Source organism: Rhamphochromis longiceps, linkage group LG8 (assembly GCF_057381845.1).
Source record: "Rhamphochromis longiceps isolate RC_006_pf linkage group LG8, R_longiceps_female_GT1.1, whole genome shotgun sequence".
NCBI classification, from domain to species: Eukaryota; Metazoa; Chordata; class Actinopteri; order Cichliformes; family Cichlidae; genus Rhamphochromis; species Rhamphochromis longiceps.
This window is the reverse complement of record NC_140564.1, coordinates 8,597,533-8,623,166: the sequence shown is the minus strand read 5'-3', so window position 1 is coordinate 8,623,166 and position 25,634 is coordinate 8,597,533. Positions and strand designations below refer to the sequence as shown.

The 25,634-nt window shown below is 43.1% G+C and overlaps 1 protein-coding gene across 3 annotated transcripts in view; it reads left to right on the top strand.

Moving 5' to 3' along the window:
- Positions 1-24,913, top strand: part of caskin2a (CASK interacting protein 2a) — a 55,696-nt gene extending 30,783 nt beyond the window's left edge. Inside the window, exons 4-22 of one of the 3 annotated variants that reach the window (XM_085415638.1) lie at positions 453-550; positions 1,767-1,912; positions 2,724-2,819; positions 5,119-5,252; positions 8,101-8,209; positions 8,440-8,548; positions 8,684-8,778; positions 9,797-9,914; positions 13,369-13,497; positions 13,758-13,844; positions 14,634-14,761; positions 14,943-15,018; positions 17,571-17,644; positions 17,732-17,842; positions 18,231-18,332; positions 18,429-18,567; positions 18,785-21,040; positions 21,317-21,554; positions 23,881-24,913. In XM_085415638.1, coding sequence (XP_085271764.1) covers positions 453-550; positions 1,767-1,912; positions 2,724-2,819; positions 5,119-5,252; positions 8,101-8,209; positions 8,440-8,548; positions 8,684-8,778; positions 9,797-9,914; positions 13,369-13,497; positions 13,758-13,844; positions 14,634-14,761; positions 14,943-15,018; positions 17,571-17,644; positions 17,732-17,842; positions 18,231-18,332; positions 18,429-18,567; positions 18,785-21,040; positions 21,317-21,554; positions 23,881-23,977 — 4,342 coding nt within the window. In that variant the 3' untranslated portion in view covers positions 23,978-24,913. The remainder of the gene's footprint in view (positions 1-452; positions 551-1,766; positions 1,913-2,723; positions 2,820-5,118; positions 5,253-8,100; positions 8,210-8,439; positions 8,549-8,683; positions 8,779-9,796; positions 9,915-13,368; positions 13,498-13,757; positions 13,845-14,633; positions 14,762-14,942; positions 15,019-17,570; positions 17,645-17,731; positions 17,843-18,230; positions 18,333-18,428; positions 18,568-18,784; positions 21,041-21,316; positions 21,555-23,880) is intronic. The other 2 variants (XM_085415636.1, XM_085415637.1) reach the window with 2 other exon arrangements.
- Positions 24,914-25,634: the final 721 nt, after the last annotated feature.

Sequence of the window (25,634 nt, the reverse complement as noted above, 5' to 3'; positions counted from 1 at the left end):
TCACCTGAAAGCATGAATGAAGCAGATATTTAATCCCCATGTCAGACGAGTGTGTCACAGCTTCAACTGTGGAGTGTTCACTGTGTTTCTGTCCCCCCAGAAAAAGCAAAACTCATCACCAAAGAATTTATGTCTTTAATTTCTCCCTTAGTCATCTATATCGTGACCTGACAGACACCCAGAGACAAACACTTAGATTTTATCTCTGAAGCTGTGATGAACAAACACACTCACACATTTTCAAATTATACACACACATAAACCGTCACACCCACTTTATCAGAATTAGATCAGGTTTGATGTGACCACACACATACACATCAGTTTACTGTTTTTTTGCAAAAGGTCTCACTGTAAAGGCAACAGGATGATTTCTAACTCTCTCATGCCCTCACCTGTCCCTACTCTTGATCTGTCTTGTCTCCATGTTTTTCCTCTGTCTCCTCTCGCAGCTTCTCGGCCCTGCATCATGCAGCTCTAACGGGGACCATCGAGCTGCTGTCTCTGCTGCTGGAGGCCCAGGCCACGGTGGATATCAAGGACATAAACGGTATCATGATGGCGGAACAGCTTTGCCGGTTAACCCAGTGTCACCACGCAAACCCACAATTTAGGGGGGGGGGGGGGGGGGGGGGAATCCCAAATGTTCATGATGAAGTAGTCAGTTGAGGTTAAATTGAGCATGAAACCTCTTCACAAGTTTTCTGACACTCTCAGCTGAAAATAAATTTGACCCATATGAATAAATATGATTCACTTTGAAGTGGCTGCAGTGCTAATGTAGATATCCTCAGACTCCAAGTGGAACACATACAGTTGAATTTGGCAGCTTGGCTCCTGAAACCAGAGGTGTGTAGAGCTCTTGAAGCATGTCCTGCCAGCTTTTCAGTTTTGTTGTATCCACTGGCCTCAGCAGGGGGCGTCAACCCTCCTTTGGGCTCCCTATGGACATAGAAATTGCTGATTTTTTTTAAGCATTATTGACAGCCAGTGCATGGAAACAGAATAGCTCTATATCCTAATCAGACAAACAAACAAAATCAAACAAATTCACCTAACCAGAAAACAACAGGAAGTGAAAGACAAACAAACAATAAAACTGCTCTCCTTATTCAACATGGCATAATACTTCCAAATCATTAATTACAGATAGTGCTGGATCTTATGGGACATGAAAATATCTTCTCAAATATGAAAAAGCTTTAGTCTTTCTGTACTGTGAAACAAAAACTGTTGCTCCAGCCTCTGTACACTTTCTACTGTTATATTGTCATTAGAAGTTAACTTTAACACATTAACCACATCTGAGTATGAACTGCAGCACTGACTAATTTCCAACCTTTAGCTGAGAATTCAGTTTTCAGATCTTCTTTCCATGTGTTTAACTTCTAATGTGGACTCCTCCAGTAAACAGAATGTAAATCCACTTTCTTATCATCATCATTATTTCAATAAGTGTTTGTGAGGAACAGTTACAATAAAAAGCATATTCCAATTAAATGTATGCCTTAGTTTGTCAAAAGATATGATTGCATAATGATCTGGATGATAATTCAAGTGGAGGGAGGTGGTGCGCGAGCCTACAAAAATAACAGTGACAGCCTTAGTATATGTGTATTACTGATAGTTATTATGAAATAAAATAATTTTTCATTTTAAGAGGTCATGCCTATATAGCAGTCCCTGTATCTAATAACATTTTAAAACGATTGCTTTTTTATTCTTGCCTCCTAACCTCTTCTTACCTTTCTCATTTCCACGTTTAGGCATGCGTCCCCTCCACTACGCAGCGTGGCAGGGTAAAGCTGACTCTGTTCTATTGTTGCTGAGAGCCGGCGCTGCAGTCAACTCCCCTTCCAATGATGGACAGATACCGTTGCATCTCTCTGCACAGTACGGACACTATGAGGTGGTGAGTAAGCAGACAAACACCAGAGGCTAAAGGCAAAGTTCCAAGGTTTTACCTGTCCTCCCATTTCACTGAAATCGATCCCCTTTGTGCCTCAGCTGGTATTGTCCAGCAACAATAGCAGTAAGACCATTAATGCATACCATTAAAGAGTCTACAGGCAGTAACGACGAATATTCCTTTCTACGTGCTTGCTGGAATGTTTGAAATGACAGTTGCGTATACCGTGCACATACAGAACTTGTTACGTCATACAACCCCTACCCATGCCTGACCTCTTTAGAACACCGAGGCTGCACCCGACCTGTTTTATGTTCGTTCAGACAAAAACACACACACACACACACACACACACACACACACACACACACACACACACACACACACACACACACACACACACACACATTAATGAGCATGTTGGGAAGACTGACATGTGAAAGCAAGTAAAAATAATAATAATAATGGATTGGATTTATATAGCGCTTTTCGGGACCCTCAAAGCGCTGTACAATACCACTATCCATTCACTCACACATTCACACACTGGTGGAGGCAGCTACAGTTGTAGCCACAGCTGCCCTGGGGCAGACTGACAGAAGCCAGGCTGCCATATCGCGCCATCGGCCCCTCTGGCCATCACCAGTAGGTGAGGTGTCTTGCCCAAGGACACAACAACCGAGACTGTCCGAGCCGGGGCTCAAACCGGCAACCTTCCGATTACAAGACGAACACCCAACTCTTGAGCCACGAGTGCGTAATATATTAGTTGATTGCACTAATTTTACATTCTCTCCCTCTTCTTGGCTCTCAGTCTGAGATGTTGCTGCAGCATCAGTCTAATCCCTGCTTCATGAACAAGGCTAAGAAGACACCACTAGATTTGGCCTGTGAGTTTGGCAGACTGAAGGTATGAAAAGATTTTTGTGGAAGTTCCATATCTTTGATGTCTTCTTTTCCAAAATAAGAATGAGGTTGTTTTTTCTGCAGGTATTTGCTTATAAACCAAAATATTCCCTGGATTAAAACTGATTATGACATCACATGAAAAGTTCACACATCTGCTCAAAATGAAAATTATCCATTACTTTATTTTAAGTAATAAAATAATTTCTGAGATCATGATATGTACTCAGCACAGGGTTGCTGCAGGTCAAAAAAAGCCTGAAAAAGTCTCAAAGTTTGAAAATGAACGTTTTTTAAGAGAAATACTGTAGTTGTTAAATGTTCAGTCGTTTTTACAGCTGGCAAAAAAAAGTTAAAAATCAATGTATAGCGCTTTACTAGTCCCTAAGAACCCGAAAGCGCTTTACACATCCAGTCATTCACACATTGGTGATGGCAGCTACATTGTAGCCACAGCCACCCTGGGCGCACTGACAGAGGCGAGGCTGCCGGATACTGGCGCCACCGGGCCCTCTGACCACCACCAGTAGGCAACGTGTGAAGTGTCTCAAAGACCGAGACTGTCCAAGCCGGGGCTCGAACCGGCAACCTTCCAATTACAAGGCGAACTCCCAACTCTTGAGCCACGATCGCCCCATGATGTGGGTTATAATGTGGGTTATTTTCTATATAATGTGGGTCATTTTCTATATCCATAGTTATTACAGTAATGTCACTTGCTCAGGTGACAGATGGATGTAGACACTGTGACTTCACCGATCGCTTTCTCCCCAGCACGCTAGCTTATTAAAACCACAGTGCCGGTAGATCTGACTTTAAAATCGAGGTCTGTTGCCTGTTTATATGGTATTATTTACAAAGTAGACATGTCTATGCTTTTTGTGCACTTCTCTGCGCTCTAATGTGGACCATAATGTGGACATGTTTCACTTAGTAAGACCTCGAGACCTTAAACTCATTCGAAAGATCGAAGGTGGTGAGGAGCTCCATACACCTGAAGTTATTCATGAAACCTACAGATGACCCTTAGTGGCTGTTAGAAGGAACTGAAGTTTAAAATGCCCCAGTTTTCTGAGCCATAAGTTAAGCCCATCTTTCATATGCAGTCTATGACTGCTCCATTAGCAACTTCACAGTAGAGGCCCATGCACTTACGTTACACTACCTGTTAACTGATGTAAAGAAAAAAAAATGAAAGTACAAATAGGAGAGACAACGAGAGAGGCAGCGGGAGTAATGTTCAATAACCATGAACAGCCTTCAGCTCCAAGAGTCTGTTTAGTTCCAGTTCAGTTAGTTTCACTTTAATGTCGTGTACCATCATAGTCCAAATAATATATGTAATTTCTTTTAATGTTGACCTTTTAATTGAGTTTAATCTAACTGAATGAGGGTGGAACAGTGGTGCGATGGTCAGCAGTGTCGCCTCACAGCAAGAAGGTCCTGGTTTCGAATGAATCAGCTGAATGGTGGTCTCTGTGTTATAGTGACAGACTAGAAGGTGCTCGAGTTGTACCCCGCCTCTCACATTATGACGCCTAGTATAGGCCCCACCCCCTCTGCAACCCTGAATTGGATAAGTGGAAGAAACTTGATGGAAACAGTTTATTTATTGATGTTTTACAAAGGTCACAGGAACCCCGGGGTTATTTTTTAAACAAAAAGAGTACTAAAGTTAGCCCTTTAGTGAGATGTATATAGGTTTTCTTCATATGTGCAATCCAGTTGTTTGCATATGAGAACACGTGTTTTTCATGCTTTTTTTTATTTTAATGTGAATGGCCTAAGGCAAACACAAACCTTTGCTGAGACAACAAGGCTGAACTAAATCGAGCTCATTTCTGTGAAAGCAGAAGAGGCTTCAGTAGCTCCTTTTAGACTTTGTGAAGAGATTGCATATTGCAGTGCCTCTGCCACATCAGTGGATAAGCCCAGCTGTGAGATGTATAGCTGGCTCTGTTATTAAGAATTAGACAGACGCACACTTCCCATGCTTGTTAAACGTTCGCTCGTCTGCTCTGAGTTTGCAGTTTGGCTATGAAAGAAAATCGTAAGCTTTGGGCTGTTTTTTGTCACACAGTATTTGTGGGTGTATGCAGAGGCTGTGGTATCTTTAGACGACTGCTGAGTAGTGGATAAGCCTCTGTGCTCGTTTAACCCTATATATAAGTCACCATTTACACTCTAATACGTCAATATATATTTTTAGCATATATACATATATATATATATATATGTGTGTGTGTTACTAAGGCTGTAATTCCTGTCCTGATTCTGCCATTTCATCTCAATTTTTTTGTTAGGTGACTCAGTTACTGCTGAGCAGTAATATGGTTGCAGCCCTGTTAGAAGGAGAAAGAGGAAACGGCAGCCTGGACTCTCCCTCCACCACCCCACTCCACCTAGCAGCCAGGAATGGACACAAAGACATCATCAAGTAAACAGCAGCTCAGAGTGGCATTAAATGTTAAACATTATGATACAGTATCATGTAACACAGTGGATTCTGGATTCAATATCCAGGCATTGCTTTTCCTTTGATTGACAGTCTGAGCATCTGCGTTCACAGCCAGCATTTGCACACTGTTGTAGTTCAGCCCTTAAAATTGAAAAAATAAACTCTTAATTTTCAAAGGAATATAAAATACGTATAGTATGCACGAATAGTTTAGCTACAAAGTTGTTGTTGAACTGATACTTATGCCCACTAGTTAAAGAACTAGTATTTACAGTCATGGGAAATAGAAAGCAGGCCCACTGCAGGCAAAAACACACCATTAAGTACGCTACAGGAGATTCGCGCCCTGAATCATTCCAACGAATGTCACTAGAACAATCGCTAGCTGCACTCCACATGACAGGAAGCGCAAACAGGGGATGGGAATTACCGATGCAGCTACACAGCTGGTTTAAAAGCTTGAGCCCAAGTAGAAAATATTTTATTAGGCGACTAGATGACTAATTGTCAATATTGTCACTAGTCAGTACCAGGCACACTAGTCATTTAATCTAATTGTTTCACATTTTAATTGATGCCCAATTCTGATGGAGCAGTTTTCTGCTGGAGCATCGTTGTAGAGAAGGGCCATAAAAGTGTTGATCGCTGTCTCTTTTTTTTGTTAACTCTATTATTGTTAGTTCTTTAAAAGGCCAAGAATAAGACTGCAGATACAAGTGGCAGAAATACTTTTTCCGAAGGGTGGATGGACTCTTCCTCAACACAGGGTGAGCCAATCAGTCATTCAGGAAGGGCTCAGAGTAGACCTGCTACTCCTCCACATTGAAGGAGCCAGCTGTTTGCCTCCTGGGTAAGGTGTTCCAGCCAGGATTGTCCTACTGGAAGGAGGACGCGGGGCAGACCTAGCACACGCTGGAGAGATTATATCTCTCAGCTGGCTTGAGAATGCACCGACATTTCCCCAGATAAACTGGAGGAGCTGGCTGGGTTGAGGGAAGTCTTCCCCCGCTTCTGCTACTGCCCCAAGACCTCACTTTGGATAATCAAAAGAAAAAAACTGCCTAAACTACTTTTGCACTTATGCTGTGCAAAAGAATAGAACTTTATTAATCCCTTGGGGAGGTCCCCTAAAGGAAATAATAAAACTACTGTCACTACTACTGTACTATAATTCTGCTGCTGCTGGCATCATTTAAAAAAAAGGATGCAAAATGACCTTCACCTTATAAATGCTGCTGCTTTAACATGGTGTTTATTGTAGGCAAACTGTAATGGGTAAACTTAACACAGAAGTCCAATAACAGAACACCACTTGAGTTCAGATTAGACTGACCAGTCCTGCCAGTCACGCCCCTCCAGATTTCACTGGCCTCCACGTGAGCGGTAAAGTCTCCCAGTGGAGTGACATTCTCTGACCTGAAGGGTAGGGAAGCAACCCTCTTATCGCTTAAAATGCTGTTATTGCAGTCATATCCTCTCTGTGAATGGTACTCATAGCCAGTGATCAGTGGTCATGACATTTTGGATATTAACAATCATGAAACTGACCTCACGGCCCATTGTTAAGCAATGGTGCTAGCTCAGATGAGTCACAAAACGCTTCTCCCACTGAAAGCGCTATGTCCAAATGAACAGAATCAACTTTCTGGGATTTCTTTACGTGGATGTTCGAGCATGTGTCAAGACTGAACAAGAACTGTTACCATTTGAATTAATTCTGTAACTTTGTAACAATCTGTCCAGCACCAAAAAGAAAACATTGTACTATGAGGTTTAATCCCAATCGACTTTGCACTTTCAGCCTGTTTCAGCCTAAAAATGTCTTTGCCATGTAATCCCATCCCGCTGTTTTAGACATGCTGCCAACTATTCCCATCCCGTCTAAATTATTAAATATCTCATGCAACACCATCCATCTCCCCCTCTCCTGGAGTTGAAAGTGAATACTTAGTAATAAGTCCGTACAACATCATACCGCCCGTGATAATACTGGTGGAAGTTTGTGCATGATACAAAAATGTCATACTGCGATATCCTTGGTAGCAGAGAAGCCTATGCTCAACACAAACATGAACTGAAAAATAACACACACACACACACACTCCTACACTTCACTGACAACCACATAAGTTTATTCAGAATTTACACAGCAGAATTTGGAATATGATACTAAGGGATTTATGGCACTTCAAAGACTGCCATACCTAAGCTGCAAATGTATTTGTAACTTCTCCCTTCTTGCAATAACTGGAGGAGCTTTATGCAAACAGGATATGACTTTGTGCCTGGAAAGATGGGAACTTTCTGTTGTTTTAGTACCATATACATCTGCCTGTGTTAGAAACTACGCTTTAGCAATTCATTCAGAGATCATTTCTGATCATGACACCTCAAATTTACCCTAAGGTTCCCCAATGGTCAGAGAAACTGCAAAAGATGTACTCTTAGACACTACCGGCCTCAGTTAGCATGCTAAATATTAAAGTTCCTGATAGTACAGTTAAACTGAACAAGAAGGACTCGTATGGAAGGGTTGTCATGCCAACCCATGCCTTCTGTATACCAAATTTTTCTAGAGTCAAAGTTCAGACCTCAAACCAATTGAGATGCTGTAGGTGGAGTAAGATGTGTGGCCTAAGCACACAGAACAGCTGAAAACAAAAACAGAAACAAAAAGAATCAAGGTTTTGCCATGACCCAGTTAAAGTCCAGGTGTCAACCCAATTAAATTTGCAATTGCTGACTGTGACTATATGACTTTATAAATTGCTGCAGATGTCTGCACACACCTGCACACTAACACGGTGTTTCTGATTGGACTTCCTAGGTTGCTCCTCAAAGCTGGCATTGACATTAACAGAGCCACCAAAGCGGGGACGTCTTTGCACGAGGCAGCCCTCTATGGCAAAACGGATGTAGTACGGCTGCTCCTTGACGTAAGGAAAGAAGAGAAACATTGTATCTGTTAGTCTTATGAGCCATGTGGAAGGCTGCTTTTTTACAACAAGTGTCAACATAAAGACTCTTCACGGAAACATCACACTATGTTTTCACCTGCTCAGTATTATTCTTTAATAAAGCAGATTGGAATTTAAGGGAGGGTTTGTTTTTAAAAGTCCGACTCCCACGTAGCCGTTTTACGATCTGTATGTGTGTGTGTGTCTAGGCGGGCATCAACGTGAACATGCGCAACACCTACAACCAGACGGCTTTGGACATTGTCAATCAGTTCACCACTTCCACAGCCAGCAGGGAAATCAAACAGCTGCTGAGAGGTCGGTAGCTCATGAAATGGTGTCTTGATGTTGCACTGATACATTTGGGTAATTTGGCTTCTCTGGTTTAGAAATGTGATCAGGTTTCTTTTTCTTTCTTTCTTTCTTTCTTTCTTTCTTTCTTTCTTTTTGCAGAAGCATCAAGCTCCCTTCAAGTTAGAGCAGTGAAGGACTACTGGAATCTCCATGATCCCACTGCACTTAACCTGCGGGCGGGAGATCTGATCATGGTACTGTTTTGTGTGTAAAAGTCTCAAAATGTTGTTTTATGGTTGTCATATTGTTTTTGTTCATTATTTTCATTGTCCTTGTTTATAGAAAAATGTAATTAAATGAAATTAATTTGAAAATCCCTAATATCACATTTAAAACAGTCATTATTATTCATTTCCTGGGAAAATTATGAAAGGAGAAGATTTCCTTATTTAATGAATTTAAAAACCTACTGAACAAAAATGTAGCCGACATTTGTTTTTATCAATCAGTAGCAGCAGTTTCTGTTTGGTAAGATTTTGCAAATTGTTTAAAGAAGAGAAGTTTAATCATTTATTTTATTCTAAAAATTTCAAGAAAAGTGATTTTTTGTTTGTATATGCTGACATATATAATTCTTACAAAGAAGAGCCAACACAAACATCGGAATCGGCTTGATTGAGATGAGAAAATGAGATGAAGTTGTTAGGTGAAGTTAGAGTGAAGCCTTGTTGTTAGGATTTGTGTGGTATGTTTCAGGGTAATTTCATGTACTCCAAAGCAGGAGACCACAGCAGAGGAACAGGCACAAACTTGCTGCTGCTGTGTCTCTCATTATCAGCATCATTATCACAGTTTGCTCTAATTCGTGTGTTCATGTCTTTATGTGCTCTCTGCTGTGTATTTTGATATATTTATGTGAGTCATAGGGACATCTGAGAGTTGTGTTTGAACTTGTATGCTGTTGTCTCTTACTCTGCCAGAAAGCAGAGGTGTTTGTTTTTCTTCTCTCGAGGCGCTTTGCTAATACTCACAATGAATAGATAGTGTATTTCCAGCCTACTGGCCCACTCATTATGGACTTAAGTGCATGCCTGTGGGTGTCGCACACAACATGCATGCTTAAAGCTATTGTATTTTTGCTAACACATAGCATTTTTTTGTTTTAATCAACGCCCATAGTGTTCATATAACTGTATCAATTGCTGGGACTGTGAAGTATACCAAGACTAATGCCATTTGTAATGAAGTGTTCTCATGGCTTCTTGCTGACAGGTCCTGGAGCAGCACTCAGACGGCCGGTGGAAAGGTCACATCCATGACACCCAGCGGGGGACAGACCGGGTGGGCTTTTTCCCCCCTTCAGTGGTGGAGGTCCTCAGCAAAAGAGCAGGTAAATAAATAGCTTATTCACACCTGCATAAACATCAGTTACCTTATTAATAATTAACATTAATACACTCCAGAATATTTATGCAAGTATTATAGTTGTGCTCCTCTCAGTAGTTGTAGAGTTATCCAGTTAGCAAGACGGTGAACAGAGAGGACGGCACCTTGGTTTGCATCTTCAGTTTACAGTGGCATACTTTGAATTTTGTGTACATGGCAACCTGTATCCAGTCCAGTCCAACTCAATACATGCCATTGCCACAAGGTTTGCTGTGTCTCTTTGCTGGGATATTATCTTCGATCCATCCAACGCCACCAGGTTGCACCTCAGATGGTCCAGGAGCTCAGTGATGCTTTGGTCCACATCTGGGAGGAGATCCTCTAGAACACTAAGCTATCCTATGTGCTTAAATGGATGCTTAACAACATCTGGATAATCATTTTCATTTGAATTCAATTTCAATTCAGTTCAATTTAGTTTTATTTATACAGCGGCTGTTTGGTGACAGTGGAAAGGAAAACCCCCCTTTTAACAAGAACATTTCCATCAAACTATGTGCCATCCCTTAATTGCTAACACATTACCCATTTCATATCAGTGTAGACATACAGCATGATTTTCTTTCACTGTTGAGAGCTGATGTGTTTTCAGAGTATTCCTTTAATTTTTTTGAACAGTGTACATGTGCACTGTACAATTTCACATGAAATACCAAGCCTACCTTTTTCATTTAATTTGTGTCATTTCAATAGAAATTCCCAATAGTTTTACAAAATGTTAAAAAAACAAACAAACAAAAAAACCCCAGTGAACTAAAACATACTAAAAGGGCTCAGAAATACTGCTGAGAAATAAGAGGAAGTGCCAGGTCTCATATTCATATAATTATCTGAGACATGAAAATATCTGTCAAGTTTCATATTTATTTATTTGTTTACTTGTTTATTTTTGTAGTCCAGGGGCCCGTTCTTCGTACCTCGCTAAGTAGGTTAGCTGGATTAGATTGTTGACGATTTCGCGTGATCTTGGATCGTTCGGTTCCCCGAAGCTCATCCGGGACTTGCTGCCATAGCAACAGAGCCGTAAGCGTAAACCTGCTCGGGAGCAGGCTTACTTTATGTAAACAGGATTAGATCGCGGCCACGCAGGTATGTCCGCGTCATTCATACGAAAGCAACAGCGATATTCCACCACTGTTTCACCATAAATAAATAACATCAATGTAACTGAAGATAATGCAGCACTTGATCCATTTATTGATTTCATACAGATACATACAGGTCATTTCCTAAAAAAGGGAAATGTACTATTAACATTCTATTACATGTATGTGATTATTACAGATGTAATTCATATTTCAGAGTAGCAATTGCAAATTACTTTGTGTAATCAAGATGAGAGACCACGGCTATAAAAGCGAAGGTGGATTTGGGAAGTCTGTCGCAGTCATATCCTGTCCGTTTACGCGAGCCACCCATTGCGGAAGGTGCAAGATTGATAAGGAGAGTCCTCAGAATTCAGCGTATATTGCGGGATAGACAGGATCCTTTAGCTCAGCGCGACAGTGTGCTCATAGAGAGATGTCGATTTTCCCGTGAGGGTATTATTTACTTAACCAACTTGTTGACAAGGGGGTGCAGGACCACCACCTGTCTTTTTTTGCGCTGCCCTTTTCTTGGTTGCTGTTATGAACAAACAAACAGATTATTCCAGGGTCTCTTTCCAAGAGACGAAAAGCAATATAAGTGATAAATATTACCATTCTGTGGAATATTCTTATATTTCACTTTTACTTGTTCCCATGTTCTAGTGGGTCCTGTTGTGGCTCTAATGTGAAAGAGGATATAATGTAATACAATATTGGATAATATGGTGTGATATGATAAATCTACCCTACCGCCTACTGGTGTTGGCCAAAGGGGCCGATGGCGCAATATGGCAGCCTGGCTTCTGTCAGTCTGCCCCAGGGCAGCTGTGGCTACAACCGTAGCTGCTTCCACCAGTGTGTGAATGTGAGAGTGAATGAATAGTGGTATTGTAAAGCGCTTTGGGTGCCTTGAAAAGCGCTATATAAATCCAATCCATTATTATTGTTATTATTGAATTACTTACGAGTTTAATTTGTCAGCAACTTCCTGCCAGCCCTCTCTCCTTGCTTTTGCAGCCTTTGCAGTGTTCCCTTGCGTTTTAATTAAACTCTGAAACTCCTGAAATCCCTCACTCAAGAGTTCTTGCTCTGCTGCTGAAAAATACTGAGCGCGCTCCTTCGACATTTTCGCCGACCAATCAAAGGGTTGCCGATCAATGTTTCTACTATCGATGCGTAGCCCCTTTTACGACACCCAGTGATCTCACATTACTTCATCCAGCTATACTAATCGTCAACAACAGGTGTGTTCGGAGAACCGGGATAGCGATCTCAAAGTTAGCGCGATGATTTGATCTTGGATGTAGTAAGCGAGGTACGAAGAACGGACCCCTGAAGTACCACCAGCCTGGGCAAACACATTTATTGTGGACATGAATTCAGACAACTGTATTTTGGTGTTGATAACACCTAATTTGACCCATGACGACTCTTATATATCTGGGCTACCAAAATATCTCCACACTTGTACACGAGCAGGATCTATCATGTTTGCAGACATGGCCGCTGGAGAATTCAGCATGCTTGTAAATCAACAAATTTAATCCCTGTGAATATGAGCTCCTCACTTGTTTGCAGCTGTAAAACCCCCGACTTTCTAGCACAGAGAGACCAGCACAGTCAGGGCTCCAAAAACAGCTCCAGACATGAGTGCACACTTCTGTGTCTTCAACAAGCCAGTCCACACACACACACACACACGACAGTCTCACGGAGAAACACATTAATAGGATTACTATGGCCAGATTGCAAAGTGTCAGCTCAGTGTTAAAGCCTTCACAGCCTACATCGGGGTATTCTGTGTGTGTGGGCGTGTGTGTGTGAGACTGCTCATGCTTGAGGAAAGAGACGAAAGAAGAGAGTTCGCCTCAAAGTTGGTGATGGGCTCTTTGCTTATGAGGCAAACTCAGCAGGTTGTGTGCACCTGTGCAATAGTGTGTCTGAGCTCTGTGATAATGTCAGTGATGTCAGCAAACAGAGACCAATACCACACTAAGGAAGAGTAAGCCTTCTCAGTGTCTTTGGTGATCTTAAACTTCCATTCAGCAGCCTGTTATGTAACTGTAGAGGGGATTTACCGAGAGGGGATCTGTCTGTTTTTAGTTGTTGTTCCATGTACTCAATGAAAAAGAATACATGACGGAGACAAATGTTAAAGTTGATGATATTCATAGCTCTTCATTGCATGGTTAAAGAGCTTTCGATGCCTGTGCATGCATTTCAAACTGCCACCGAACACGCATGTGCATTATCTGCTTTCCCTCACTCATGCATGTCCACCTCAAACCAAACCTGTCTCCCTGGCCGTAGGAGGCATGCTCTTCCGCCAAGCTTCAATGCCTTGCAAACGACAACACTTTGTGTCCGGAGCTCCTCCTTCGAGTCACGGCCCTGCCCCTCAGACTGATGACTTATACATCCTTGGCTATGACCCTGCAGGTACACACACAGATGCACTCACCAACCTTTTCCCTGTTTTACCACCTGCGGTGGATTCACGTTATCCCAGGCAAGGCAAGGATTGTTGGACAGGAATGTTTCTGTCCATATGCTCCCAAACAGCACCCCAATCCCAGTTTTTTCTTGATGAAAAAACTTTCCCTGATGCTGTGTCAGCTTGATAGATCCAGTCCCAGCTCCGGTTCTGCAGTAGGCAGAGTGTACCGTGAACGTTTGTCTAAAGTGTGTGTGTTTATTAGGTGCTCCATTGGGCAGTCAGCTCTCAACCCCAGCTAGTTCTGCTAGCCCCACTCAGGAAATCTGGGTCCTCAGGAGCTCTCCCACTGGTAAGAGTGTGTGGTCCTAAACCCCTAATACCCCACCCACCGAAACCCCAATCGCCGGTGAACTTGTAGACCAGTCAAGTCACCACATTTTTGATAAACTGGGTCTTTTTAAAGAAGCTTATTCCTGTTTTATCCTTTTATATACCAGAGTTTTGACCTTACCATGCTAACCCTTCAAATCCCACCCCTCTGCTTTATACACATCTAACAATCCAGCAACCATAACCAGTTCTCTTGCAGCAGGACATTACTATGAGGGAGCAGCATGAAGGTCTCTTTTTAAGTTCTTCTTCTTTTAAGCATGTTGGAGCTTCCTCTTATTCTCTGAAAATCTCCGCAAACATATTAATGTTTTTCTTCTACTATGTAATATATATTCAGTTATTTCCTGAACAGAGAGAATGTCGATTCCACTAAAACATAATGTTTTAATAATTTCATAAACGTTGAAAATTCTTTACATACATAAGAAGCTTGATATTAGCATCTTTTTGTTAAATATGGAGCTAGTGGCAGAGCGTGATTAGCCTTGCTTAGCATAAAACAACTTACTAACAAACACCTTGCATCGATTCAATCTGTATGGTGAGGCAATAAATCCTTCAGTAATAAATAGGACTTAATAGTTTTTATGTATTTATTTATTTACTTATTTTTAGTACAGTAGGCAGCACATATAAATATATAACCTATAAACTGCCGGCTACAATTGTCTCCTAACTCAGACACTCCACAGGTCTCCTGTCAGTCTGTCATCTCTCTCTGTTTTGCTTTCTTTGCTCTTCTCAGGTGACAGAAACAGTGTCGGCAGCGCCGGCAGTGTTGGTAGCAGCCGCAGTGCAGGGAGTGGTCAGAGCTCAGAGAGCGGCCACAAACAGAATGGGATTCATTGCTGCCACAACAATGACGCTGGCAAGGTCAGATATGCACAGAGACAACCAAGGTGGACACTAAAAAACAAGGAGATGCTCTGCTTCATATGTCGACAGCAGACAGTTTCACTAATAGTAACAGAAATGAACAAAGTGTGGAGGATGTCAGTAATGCACTAAAGTACTTTTCTCTATCGTTGAGTACGCCTTTGTTTTGTGTGTGCAGCTGGCTCCCTCTGCTGGCGAATCAAGGGACCGCGTTATAGGAGTGGACCACAGCACACAGGTTGATGGATCCACAGGTTAGTAAGAAGATGACAGATGTTTCATTCGGTGACTCTGTTTGACAATAATAATAATTCTGTTAGCTGTGATTCTTCCAAGGTCCCAGACTTTCTGAAGGTCTTTCAGAGTTTTTCTTTTGCGGGTTGGCTGCTTTTTCAGTCCAGTTGTTTTACCTGACCTTTTAAATGGTAGATGGTAAATGGACTGATTCTTATATAGCGCTTTTCTACTCTCCCGGAGTACTCAAAGCGCTGTATGCAACATGCCACATTCACCCAATCACACCCATTCTCACGAGCACTTTCTCTATACATAGTGCTTTCTAGGTACATTCACACGATGGATGCATCAGAGAGCAACCTGGGGTTAGTATCTTGCCCAAGGATACTTGACGTGCAGACTGGAGGAGCCAGGGATCGAACCACCAACCTTCCGATCAGTAGATCGGGGGTGGCTCTACCTCCTGAGCTACAGCCACCCGATTCTTCTTTTACAGAAGAATGTTTTTTTTGTTTCTTTATCTACTTAATACTGGCCTATGAATCTTTCAACCATAAAAGGGTTGTATCTTTAGAAACCACGGGGCTGCTGTGTGCAGGGATCATAGAGCATTGTTCTGCTGTTTTTGTTGATGGTCTGAAAGGAAATGAGATGGAGGGGGACAGTAAATGCTTACCATACTTTACTTCACCACTGAAGCCAATAAAACCAGCATCTTCTTTCATCTACGCAAGCCATAAAAGCCCAGATCACTACTTCACAAGAAACACTAAAGGCCTGGAGAAATGTGCTCTGCTGTCAGGTATAATGGCAGGTGCAGGATTGCATGTTTACAGTATTTTCAGAACTTAAGTTCATTCTGCTGAGATAAGGCTTTTCAAATGTTAACACTCAAAGAAGCAGAGAATTCCCGTTGACCTCAGGGTGAATCGGAAGGGGGGGTTAAAGTGCAGGAGAAGAGGGAGGAGACAGGGAGCATCAGGAGCAAAAGACATCTGTTAAATGCCTGAGAAAGAGGAAGGAAGACAGGGAAGAGGAGCTGATGTCTGCCCTGCACGAAGGATAGGTGGAGGGAAGGATGAAGTGTGAGACATCAGGAGCTCTCCGGCTCTCGTTTTTTCTCAGGGGTAAGACCGTTGTTATAATTTGACATGATGTTTGACGTTTTGTCAGAGGAGAAAGGGTTCGATCCTGTTTTAAAGGACCCACTGCATTCCAAATTTTTGGTTAATATTTCATTGGGAATCACCTTATTGGTGCAGAAATATAATTTTATGCCTGCCAAACTTTGTTATCTTCGACATTTTTGATAGATTCAGCTAAAGAAATGGGAAAGAAATTGTGTTTTTGCCACAGTCTGATAGTTATTGTCAATATTTCAACCTTTCTTTCTTTGCTTGTTGTCTGTTGTGGGCAGATAAAAGATAAATAAATAATAAGATGAAAAACTGTTTTACATTTGATCATTGAGTTCCTCTTATGCTGTACTTGAATGAGTCGTGGTCAGACTTAAGTGGCTTAAAAAAATCAAACAGTTGGAAATAGTTGGGTGCAAAGACTGGAAAACACGTGAAAGCCCTTCAGGAAGCCTGGAGATACCAATCTTGCTTATGGGTTAAGGACCTACAGCCCTGTCTAGCTCTCCTACAGTGACTGCCCGTCTGCTGTAATCTCCTCCATGCTCTTGAGACTATGCCGGGAGACACAGCAAACCTTCTGGCAATAGCATGTATTGAGTTGGACTACCTGCACAACCTCTATTCCTATCCAAATGCAAAACTAGTGAAAAACAGTCAGAAAAGCTGAGGAGAGAAAAAAAAATGTCAGTTGCCTCCACCTTTAAAACCATTCTTGATTTGATGGGCGATCACTAACCTAGAAATGTAACTGACTGTATTTGAATTGTAGTTGTACTTTTCCACAGTACAATGACACAAATTCCTCATCTCTTTCCATCTTGTACAAAGAGCATGTCGCAAGAAGCACGACTGCGTTGTTTTGATGGGTGATTATCATGCTGAATAAGTTAACTCATCTCCCAGGAACATCTTGACAGTGCAGTGTCTTATATTACTTATTGCCCTGTTACAAGGTGTATCTGCGTGTCTGTAAGAGGTCTTAAATAAAAGTTATTGAGAAATGAAAAGATCAAATGTTGTTGTGAGAAAGGACTAGAAGAGCGGAAAAAAAAGACTCAGCCTTGGGCAAGAAGAGAAGTGAAATTGGAGCAGTTGGCAACAAAGTATCGTTCCTCTGAGATCTGAGTATATAATGACTGTAAATAAGATGAGTGAGGGGTGTATGAGATCTGGTAGATGGCACAGCTTCACTCACCCGGAGAGACGTGACAGCCCCACTCAGTCACACAGCTGCTTGGAAAAGAACGATTTAACATGACTCAACTAATGCAGACTGGATTGATCTCTTGCTGTCACAAAGCAGAATCTTGTTACTTTGAAAACATGGCTGTCTTTTTTTGGGTTCGTCTTGTTTTTCCTCCAGTGTCTGTCTTCCTCCACGCACTCATCACAAAACACATCCCACAGGATTAATTGTGTGTGTTTTTTAGGTGGTTCCCGCCAACAGGTTAACGGCACTCCTCAGAAAGACTTTGTGAGGCCTGAACAGCTTTTGGAAGGCAAGGTGAGCTGAGTTTTAGAGTTGTGCAAGTTTGCGTAAATGTTTTCTACACACAGAGGTTTTGGAAATGAATCTCCTCTCTGTCGTTAGGATTCAGAAGCTATCTACCAGTGGCTGTGTGGGTTCCAGCTCGAGCAGTACACGTCCAGCTTCATCAGTGCAGGATATGATGTACCCACCATCAGCAGAATGACCCCCGAGGTGTGTATTTATGTTACAATTTTCAGCATTTTTAGCTCTATGCCGTTAGACTTTTCTTTGTTCTTTGTACTTTAAAGTTGTGTTTGTTTTTTGCTTCTTCTTTTTTTACATAAAACCTTGGGATGACTGTTTTGTGAAGTAATATGAAAATGAATAGGTTCCATTTCAGCCTGAAACCCTCTGAGCCTGATATGTATGTTTAAAAAAAAAAAAGGTTTAAGAAGTCCATTGAAAACTTGACATGACTGCAACTAAAGCACTCTTTTTTTACAGATGAAAAAATGATTTCTCTTGGCTAAAGTACAGTTATTTAATTGATTTGTTGTTGATTCTTTCATTTGTTGGTTATGTTAATGATTCACTCATTATTTGCGTGGATATTCTTCAGGATCTTACAGCTATCGGAGTGACCAAACCAGGCCACAGGAAGAAGATATCGATGGAGATTAGCAAGCTGAGCATTCCTGAGTGGCTCCCAGATTACATTCCTGTGAGAAATCAGTCCTCCCTCTTATTTGCCATATACATCATGTAAACAGCTGGCTCTTGCAGCCATTGTAAATTTTGTCTGTGTTGTCGTGTTCAGTCGGACCTGGGGGAATGGCTGAGTGTGATTGGATTGCCTCAGTACCAGAAAAGATTGTGTGACAATGGCTATGACTCCATTGCCATTGTCAAGGACATCACCTGGGAGGACCTGCAGGAGATAGGCATTACTAAACTGGGTGAGGAATTTCTATAATTTTCTATAATAACTTCTGCTAATAACTTCTCTGATCGGTGACTGGTCCGGGGTGTACTCTGCCTCATAGGCTTTGAAACTGAATCTTTTGTGTGCTGTGACTGCTTGTGACATTGTCAAAGCACAGAAGGGGAATGTTTGATCACTTTTATTAAATCTTTTTGAGCTCTGTAATAAATAAATAAATCTGTGTGTTTCAGGTCATCAGAAGAAACTAATGTTAGCAGTGAAGAGACTGTGTGACCTGCATCGCTCTCGTAACCATGCCGACAGAACCGGAGGCGAAACTCTCAGACGAAAGCTGCCTGCTGCTCTCGAGCTGGTGGTTATCGAACACGCGCCGACACACAATGCTCAGGCACACGCTGACACTCCATCCAATGACTGTTGCTCCTCCCCTCGTACTCCCAGAGCCCTCCTTTCCTTCCAGGACAGCGAGCTAAGCGTGGAGCTACAGAGTGCAATGATGGGAAAGGCGGGTGGAGGTCCCGCTGAGATGTTCAGCATTAAAGGTGTGTCCTCTGCTGCAGGTGGGACTGCCATGTCAGTCAGTCAAGAGAGCATTGGCATGCGTTCGCGGGGCTCAGGGAAATCTGGGAACTCTGGAAATGTAAATTTGGCTCATTGTCAGGATCAGCAGGCCGTACTGTCTTCAGCCAGGACATCGAGCCGGTCTGAGGAGAGTTTAAGTAGTGGAGCAGGGGAGGAGGTGAAGAGTGGAAGAAGCAGTCCTGGAGGCAGAAATAGACAGAGACCCAGTGAGTCATGGGTGTATCAGAGTCAATCTGCTATCCCAAATAAAATCCCCTTCTCCCCTCTCACACCTCCACTGACCCCCAGCAAGATGCCCCGCTTTGCCTACCCAGCTGTCCCACCTAAAGCCAAACACTTCCAGTCTCCTAACCGCCCTTATCAGCCTCAACAACACCCACCCTCCTCCCCATCTTCACCATCCCTGCAAGCTTCTCCGACACAGAAGGCTTTCAGTTATATCCAAGCTCAAGCAGAAGTAGTCAGTGGGGCTCCACGACTACTTTCCAAGCCACTGCCTGGGGCTGTCCCGCTGCTGGGGCCCTTACTTGTACAGGGCCCAGCCAATGAAACTCAAAAAGGCCCACAAAAGAAGCGCTCGCAAAGCCTGAATCGCTATGCTCTGTCAGATGGTGAGCCAGATGAAGACGACAATCCCACTTCCCCTTGTACCTCTGCTTCCTCTGCGGTCATGCCATCTTATGCCACCATGTCACGCAGGCCGGGACGTGGCCATGCAAGTCCTCTAGGGGCCCAACGTCACATCAACCGTAGCCACTCCTTTGCTGTGCGCTCTCGACGCAAAGGTCCGCCTCCACCCCCACCTAAGAGGATGAGCTCGGTAAACGACACCCGTGTGTGTCAACCAGGAAACCACCAAGGAGTGGAGCCAGAGGTGAAGGAAGGGGTAGAGATGGAGAGTGCAGGCAGTGTGAGGAGTATCGCAGCCAGGCTTGAAGGCAGCAGCAGCAGTAGCCCATCTAGAAGAATAGATATACCACCAGCCCACCTCCCTGTTTCACCTGCATTCAGCCCTGTTTCCTCACCGATCCCACGTGGATTTCCTTCTCACACCATCACTCAGCACTCCAAACCTGTCCCAGCCTTGGGTCTCGGGGGCCTTAGGAGGGTAGGAAGTGAAAGGACAGAAAGAGACTTCAATAGACAAAGAGGTAGAAGTACAGAGAGAGACTCTGGTGAGGAAGTGAAAGCAAAGAAAACTGAACACATATCAAAGAGTGCTGCTGCATCTCCCAAGCACAGGTCCAAGGACCATCTACCGTTTGCTGAAGAAGGCAACCTGACTATCAAACAGCGACCCAGGATAGCAGTCGTTAGTCAGCCGGGTGCTGAAGTTAAAACTCCTTCAGAGGCGGTGCAGACCCCAGACAGCCTTGAACTCCCAGAGTTCAATCTAAAGGAGTCTGACACGGTGAAAAGACGGCACAAACCCAAAGACAAAGACGCGTCCACTCCTGAAGAGGTTAGCACCCCACACAGAAACAACAAGCACCCAGAACCCAACAGCCTCCACATGCAAAATAACATCAGTACACTGAGTGACGATGAAGCTCAGAGGCCACACAATGTTTTCCAGAGGATAGGATCAATGGGCAAAGGCCCAAAGCCTCCAGTGTCCTCAAAACCTCCCAGTCCCCTCAAACAAACCCCCAACAGCAAACCAACAACTCCTCAAAAAACTGTTTCGCCATTGCAACCAAGTGGACAAACAGCCATCCCTAACCTCACGAGCGTACAGATTCACACAGTCTCCCCAAAGCTGAAAAGCAACATGTACATTCAGACTTGTATGTCCAGTCCAAAACCTGCGAAACACAGACAGACCTTCACGTCCGAACCTGAGAGTCCACAGAAAGCCGTCGCTGTGTCAAGACTCCCTCAGAACACCTATGCAGCAACAGCAGGTAACAATGAAAAGAAGATATAATACCAACAAGGCCATCAGTTGGCTTTTGTTTTAGCCACATTTTCAAATCCACTCTTTCAGATTAATTTTGGCATGACGGTTTTCTTGTTAAAGCTTTTAAAGTTGCTATAAAAATGGCCGGGTGTAAACATAATCCAGTCCCTACACCAATTCTAGATGGGCGACCAGTGATCTGGTGGATGTTAAGAGGTTAAACTTGTTTCCTAACAGCGAGCTTCTTTTTGATGGTTACATAATATTTATTGTTCCTCAGGTCCGAATCTCAGCATGGCTCAAAGTGTTGCCTTTGCTGCTCCACCGTCACCATTGCTGAACTCTTGCTGCCCACCCTCGGCACTACCCAGTCAGCCAGGAAAAGGATGGGTAACTCCGCCTGGTGTGGCCAGTGTGGAGATGCTGGCCCAGAAGAAACTAGAGCAAACTAGTACATCACTGGAAGCTGCTCTCAAAGTAGTGGAGACCAAACTGGCACAGGGGAGCAATGTGGACGGGTAAGAAGTATTGTATTGGTGTAGTTGGGGTGGTGTGCTTTACCTGGAATGATAATATTGTGCTCTTCATACTGATTGCTGAGCTGTGGTACCGCGGTAACCGTTGGTTTGCACTGGTTGTTTGAACTGTTCCTTGTGAACATGCAGCAGATCTGACAGATCAGCTGCTGGGCTGTAACTAAAGTCCCTAGTGAGGACACCGTCTACAAGCTTTACTGTTGTCAGTCTATATAACCTGTGGAAAACTTGAAATCATGAATCTCCAAAGAAAAAAACAAAACAAAATTTCTTTTTCAGTTTTTCTTTTGTCTTCTTTGTTTTAGCACCTGCCCTCTTTTTTTCAAGTTTCTAAAATTGAGAGAAGGCCAAATGTTATCACGGATAGAAACATGTAGTCTCAGTGTAGTTGGCACTGCACTGCTCATGCTAACTCTAAATTTAGCAACAGGGAAAATGCCAAAAACATCTGCAGAATTCAGTGAAGGTCCTCGAGCATTAACTTTGTCCTTTGTTTAGTTCTCTAGTTATTTGTTGCTCCACACTGATGAAAAGAGAGGTTACTAGAGTAAACCTGGTTCTCTTTCAAACCTCGCTTGGTATTCCACTTTGAAAAGCGCCCTTTGGCATGACCCCCTTTATAACAGCCCTTGGACCCATACCCAAAGTAGTTCTTCCTGATGTCCATGCAAATGGGCGCTGCAATGAGCCAAACTCAGTTTGCAAAGTTATGATAGTAGCCAAGGTTGTCTGTCAAACCTCTCTTGGTAGCTCACTATGGTAGATGTAGACCCCTCTGAGATTGCATGGTCCAAACACTATAACTTCTCCACCCAGGAAGAGCACCACCTCACACAAATTTAAGAGCCCACAGTAAGCACTGAGTGTGCCAGTGAAGGTTAATGTTAAGGCAGTAAAACCTAACAGATGTTTGTAGAAATTTCCAACTAGCAGCTGCACAGATGCTCCTGCCAAGAAACACCCTTAAAAAGGGCCCATGAGGTAGAATGTGCACGCAGGTGCGCAGGAGGTTGCTATCCCTGGCATTCATATGCCATCACAATATCGTCTACCACCCACTGTGACAGCTGGTATAGGCTTCCCTATGTGCCAAGGAGCCTGGAACACAGAGAGCTGATTGCTTTTTACAATTCCCTTATTTCTGTCTACATAAATGCATAATTCTCAGACAGGCCACAGCGAATTAAGCCGCCTCTCGTTCTCATCAGCAGATGGCAGGGGCTTATAGCCTGAGAGCGAGGTAACAATAGGTAGACTCCCTAACCTTAGGCACAGAGGCTGGGTTAAGGCGCAGAACCACTTTACTATAGTTGGGTTTATCTCTGAAGTACACACTATTTGCCATCATAAGGTCAGCATGTGGAAAGAAGTCTTACACCATGAGTGGTCTCAGTCAGCCTGAAAGGGAGACCAGACTCATTTAAATTTAGCATTTCAAATGTCAGGCTGAGAAAATTAACTCAAATGCTGATGACAAATCTGTCTGCAAGGCCTAGTCACTGCACAAGGCAGTGGCCATGAATGATTGTGGAGCAGACAAGCTAGCTCCGCCATCCATGGCCAAGCTGTTTCAGTGCCTCACCCAGCTCAGTACTGAGGGCATGTGGCTGAGGAAATGAATACAGCAGCATTCCCGAGGGTCTAGTTTTAGCCATAATCACTAATACTCAGCCTTGAGAGCTAGCTATAGCTACACAAATACAAACACAAGCTTCCTTGACGTGCTAGCTTTGTTGCAGACCCACGTGTTATAATGTCACAACCGCTCATAGAAGAATATATTTTCCACCTATTTATTCATCCATTCTCTTCTACTTATCCTTATCAGGGTCACAGGAAGCGTATCCCAGCAACCATGGGGTGAAAGGTGTTATACACCCTGGACACAACGCCAGTCTGACGCTAAATCTTGTGATGAAAATATTACAGTGTCATAAAATTCCTGAAACAAGAAAAGCTAATGTTTGAGGGTCAGCAAACAGTTAAATGGATAATCCTGTTCCAGGACCGCCGAGGAGCTTTAGTGATCTTCACAGGAAAGAAAGCAAACATGCCTGATGTGGGGACAGGGGCTAAGATGTCCTTAAAGTGATTGGTCTGTTTTAGACAGACATGGTTGTAGTGGAGCTTCTGTGATTGTGCATGCCAGAGTGCTTGACTACAAGCTACACGATACCATGCATTCATATAGTGCTTTTTTCTCTATACAAACACTTTGTCTCACATTCATAGCTGTTCTGAATCACCAGTTAATTTGACAGTTAGCTTAACTCTTTTTTTACTTCACATTGTCCCATCTGTTTCCTAGTGGGGGCACCACAGTGAAGGCAGCAGGCAATATTCTGGATGACATTGGCAACATGTTTGATGACCTGGCCGACCAACTGGACGCCATGTTGGAGTGACCTCCCAACTTCTGTCCTGCACACAGAAAAAGTTTCTGTCTCAAGGGAGCAGCAGACAGAAATCCAAACAGTGAGCACGGGGTCAGAGGGAACCTTAGATGCTGGGAAGAACAGAGAGTGTGGAGCTCAGCACTTCCTGGGGTTTAAGATCAATCAGTTTGTGAATATTTGAGGACTTTCCTGCACAGCTTTTCCTCTGTTTTTGAGCACTTCGCCTTAGGACACACACCTGGGAAAGTTATTGGAGGGAGTACAAACAGCCGCCAGAAGAGCTTCCCGATGTTGTTCAGTATCTTCAGTATCACTAAAAGGGAATAAGAGTCCATTGTATCCATGTAACCTGTGTATATACAGACACGTGTTTATGTGTGTAGTCAAATATCTTTATACTTAACATATTGACCTGTGATTATATTTATACTTATATATGTTGGGGTTTTTTTAACCAAAAGAGTTCCTATTGGCTGCTTTAACCCATTCTATTGTATATTAGCAAGATGATCTAATATGTATATTTTGCTGCTTATGGTCTGTAGCGTGGGGAAATGATTGTTTAATATAGGGAAAGAATTATATTTCATAAATGTACGATGGATTGGCGTGGACCTGTTTTAACACAAGTGTTTGTTGTTGTTGTTCTTTAAAGCACTGTTACTGTCAGTAAAAACAGATGATTATTGGTTTTAAAGTTATTTAGTAACAGAGCTCATCTCAGGTTGGTATGGTACCGTCAGCACGCTGTTTCATTTCAGCAGTGGCCAAAACATTTCGTGGAAGGCAACATGTTAATGAACTCAGAGTGACTGAACATGGAGTCTTCATTTGCTGCCAAAATGTTTAATTGGCGTATTAACTGATAGTTATATATTTGATTATATATATTTAAATGAACAAACTCGATGTGAATTTGACATCAAATTTTTAAGAGGCTTTAAATTTTTTAGAACATTGTCTCTCCCATTTTAATTTCACAATCAGTCGTTTAGCATTTCCTGTTCCCATTTTTTTCGTTCAGTGTTAAATGTTGTTCCAGCAGTGTTCAGACTAAATCCCACAGAGGTTTTATGTGCCAGATTTCTGACAACATTTAGCAATTAGTTGCTTTTGTCTTACACTCTTATAGGTCTTTGAATGCAGTATAGGCTCACAAAATATGTCACAAACACTCTGTGGCGGGGCAGGGGAGGGGCTGGCCCAAATGGTGGCTGAGCTGGTGGCCACACGGAGGGAGCAGGCGGCGGTGTCGCGCTGAGAAGTGGATGAACTGCAGGACCAGACCGAGTGCACGTGATTATGATTCTGGCGGCTCGGCTCCGTTCCTGGCCAACACCGCTGCCGGCGCACCACAGCTGTATGGGAGTGGCAGGTGTCCGATCTGCTCCGGTCCCCAGGGTGAGGCCAGCCAGGATGCCGTCTGCCTCCACACCCGTACCCACTCCTCAGGTGGAAGCAGCTGGTGTATGCTGGTGCCTGCACCCATTCCTGCTCCCCGGAGGAGGGCCGCTGAGCAACCTCCGCGTCCACCACCAGCTCACTCACCTGCTCAGCCGGGGCCAGAGAAACTGTTTGTTGTTAAAGAAGAAAATAGAAGACTTAGTTTGTGGGATCAAACTGGTCTGATTTGTAGAACTGAGTTGTAAATTGAGAAAATGATTAC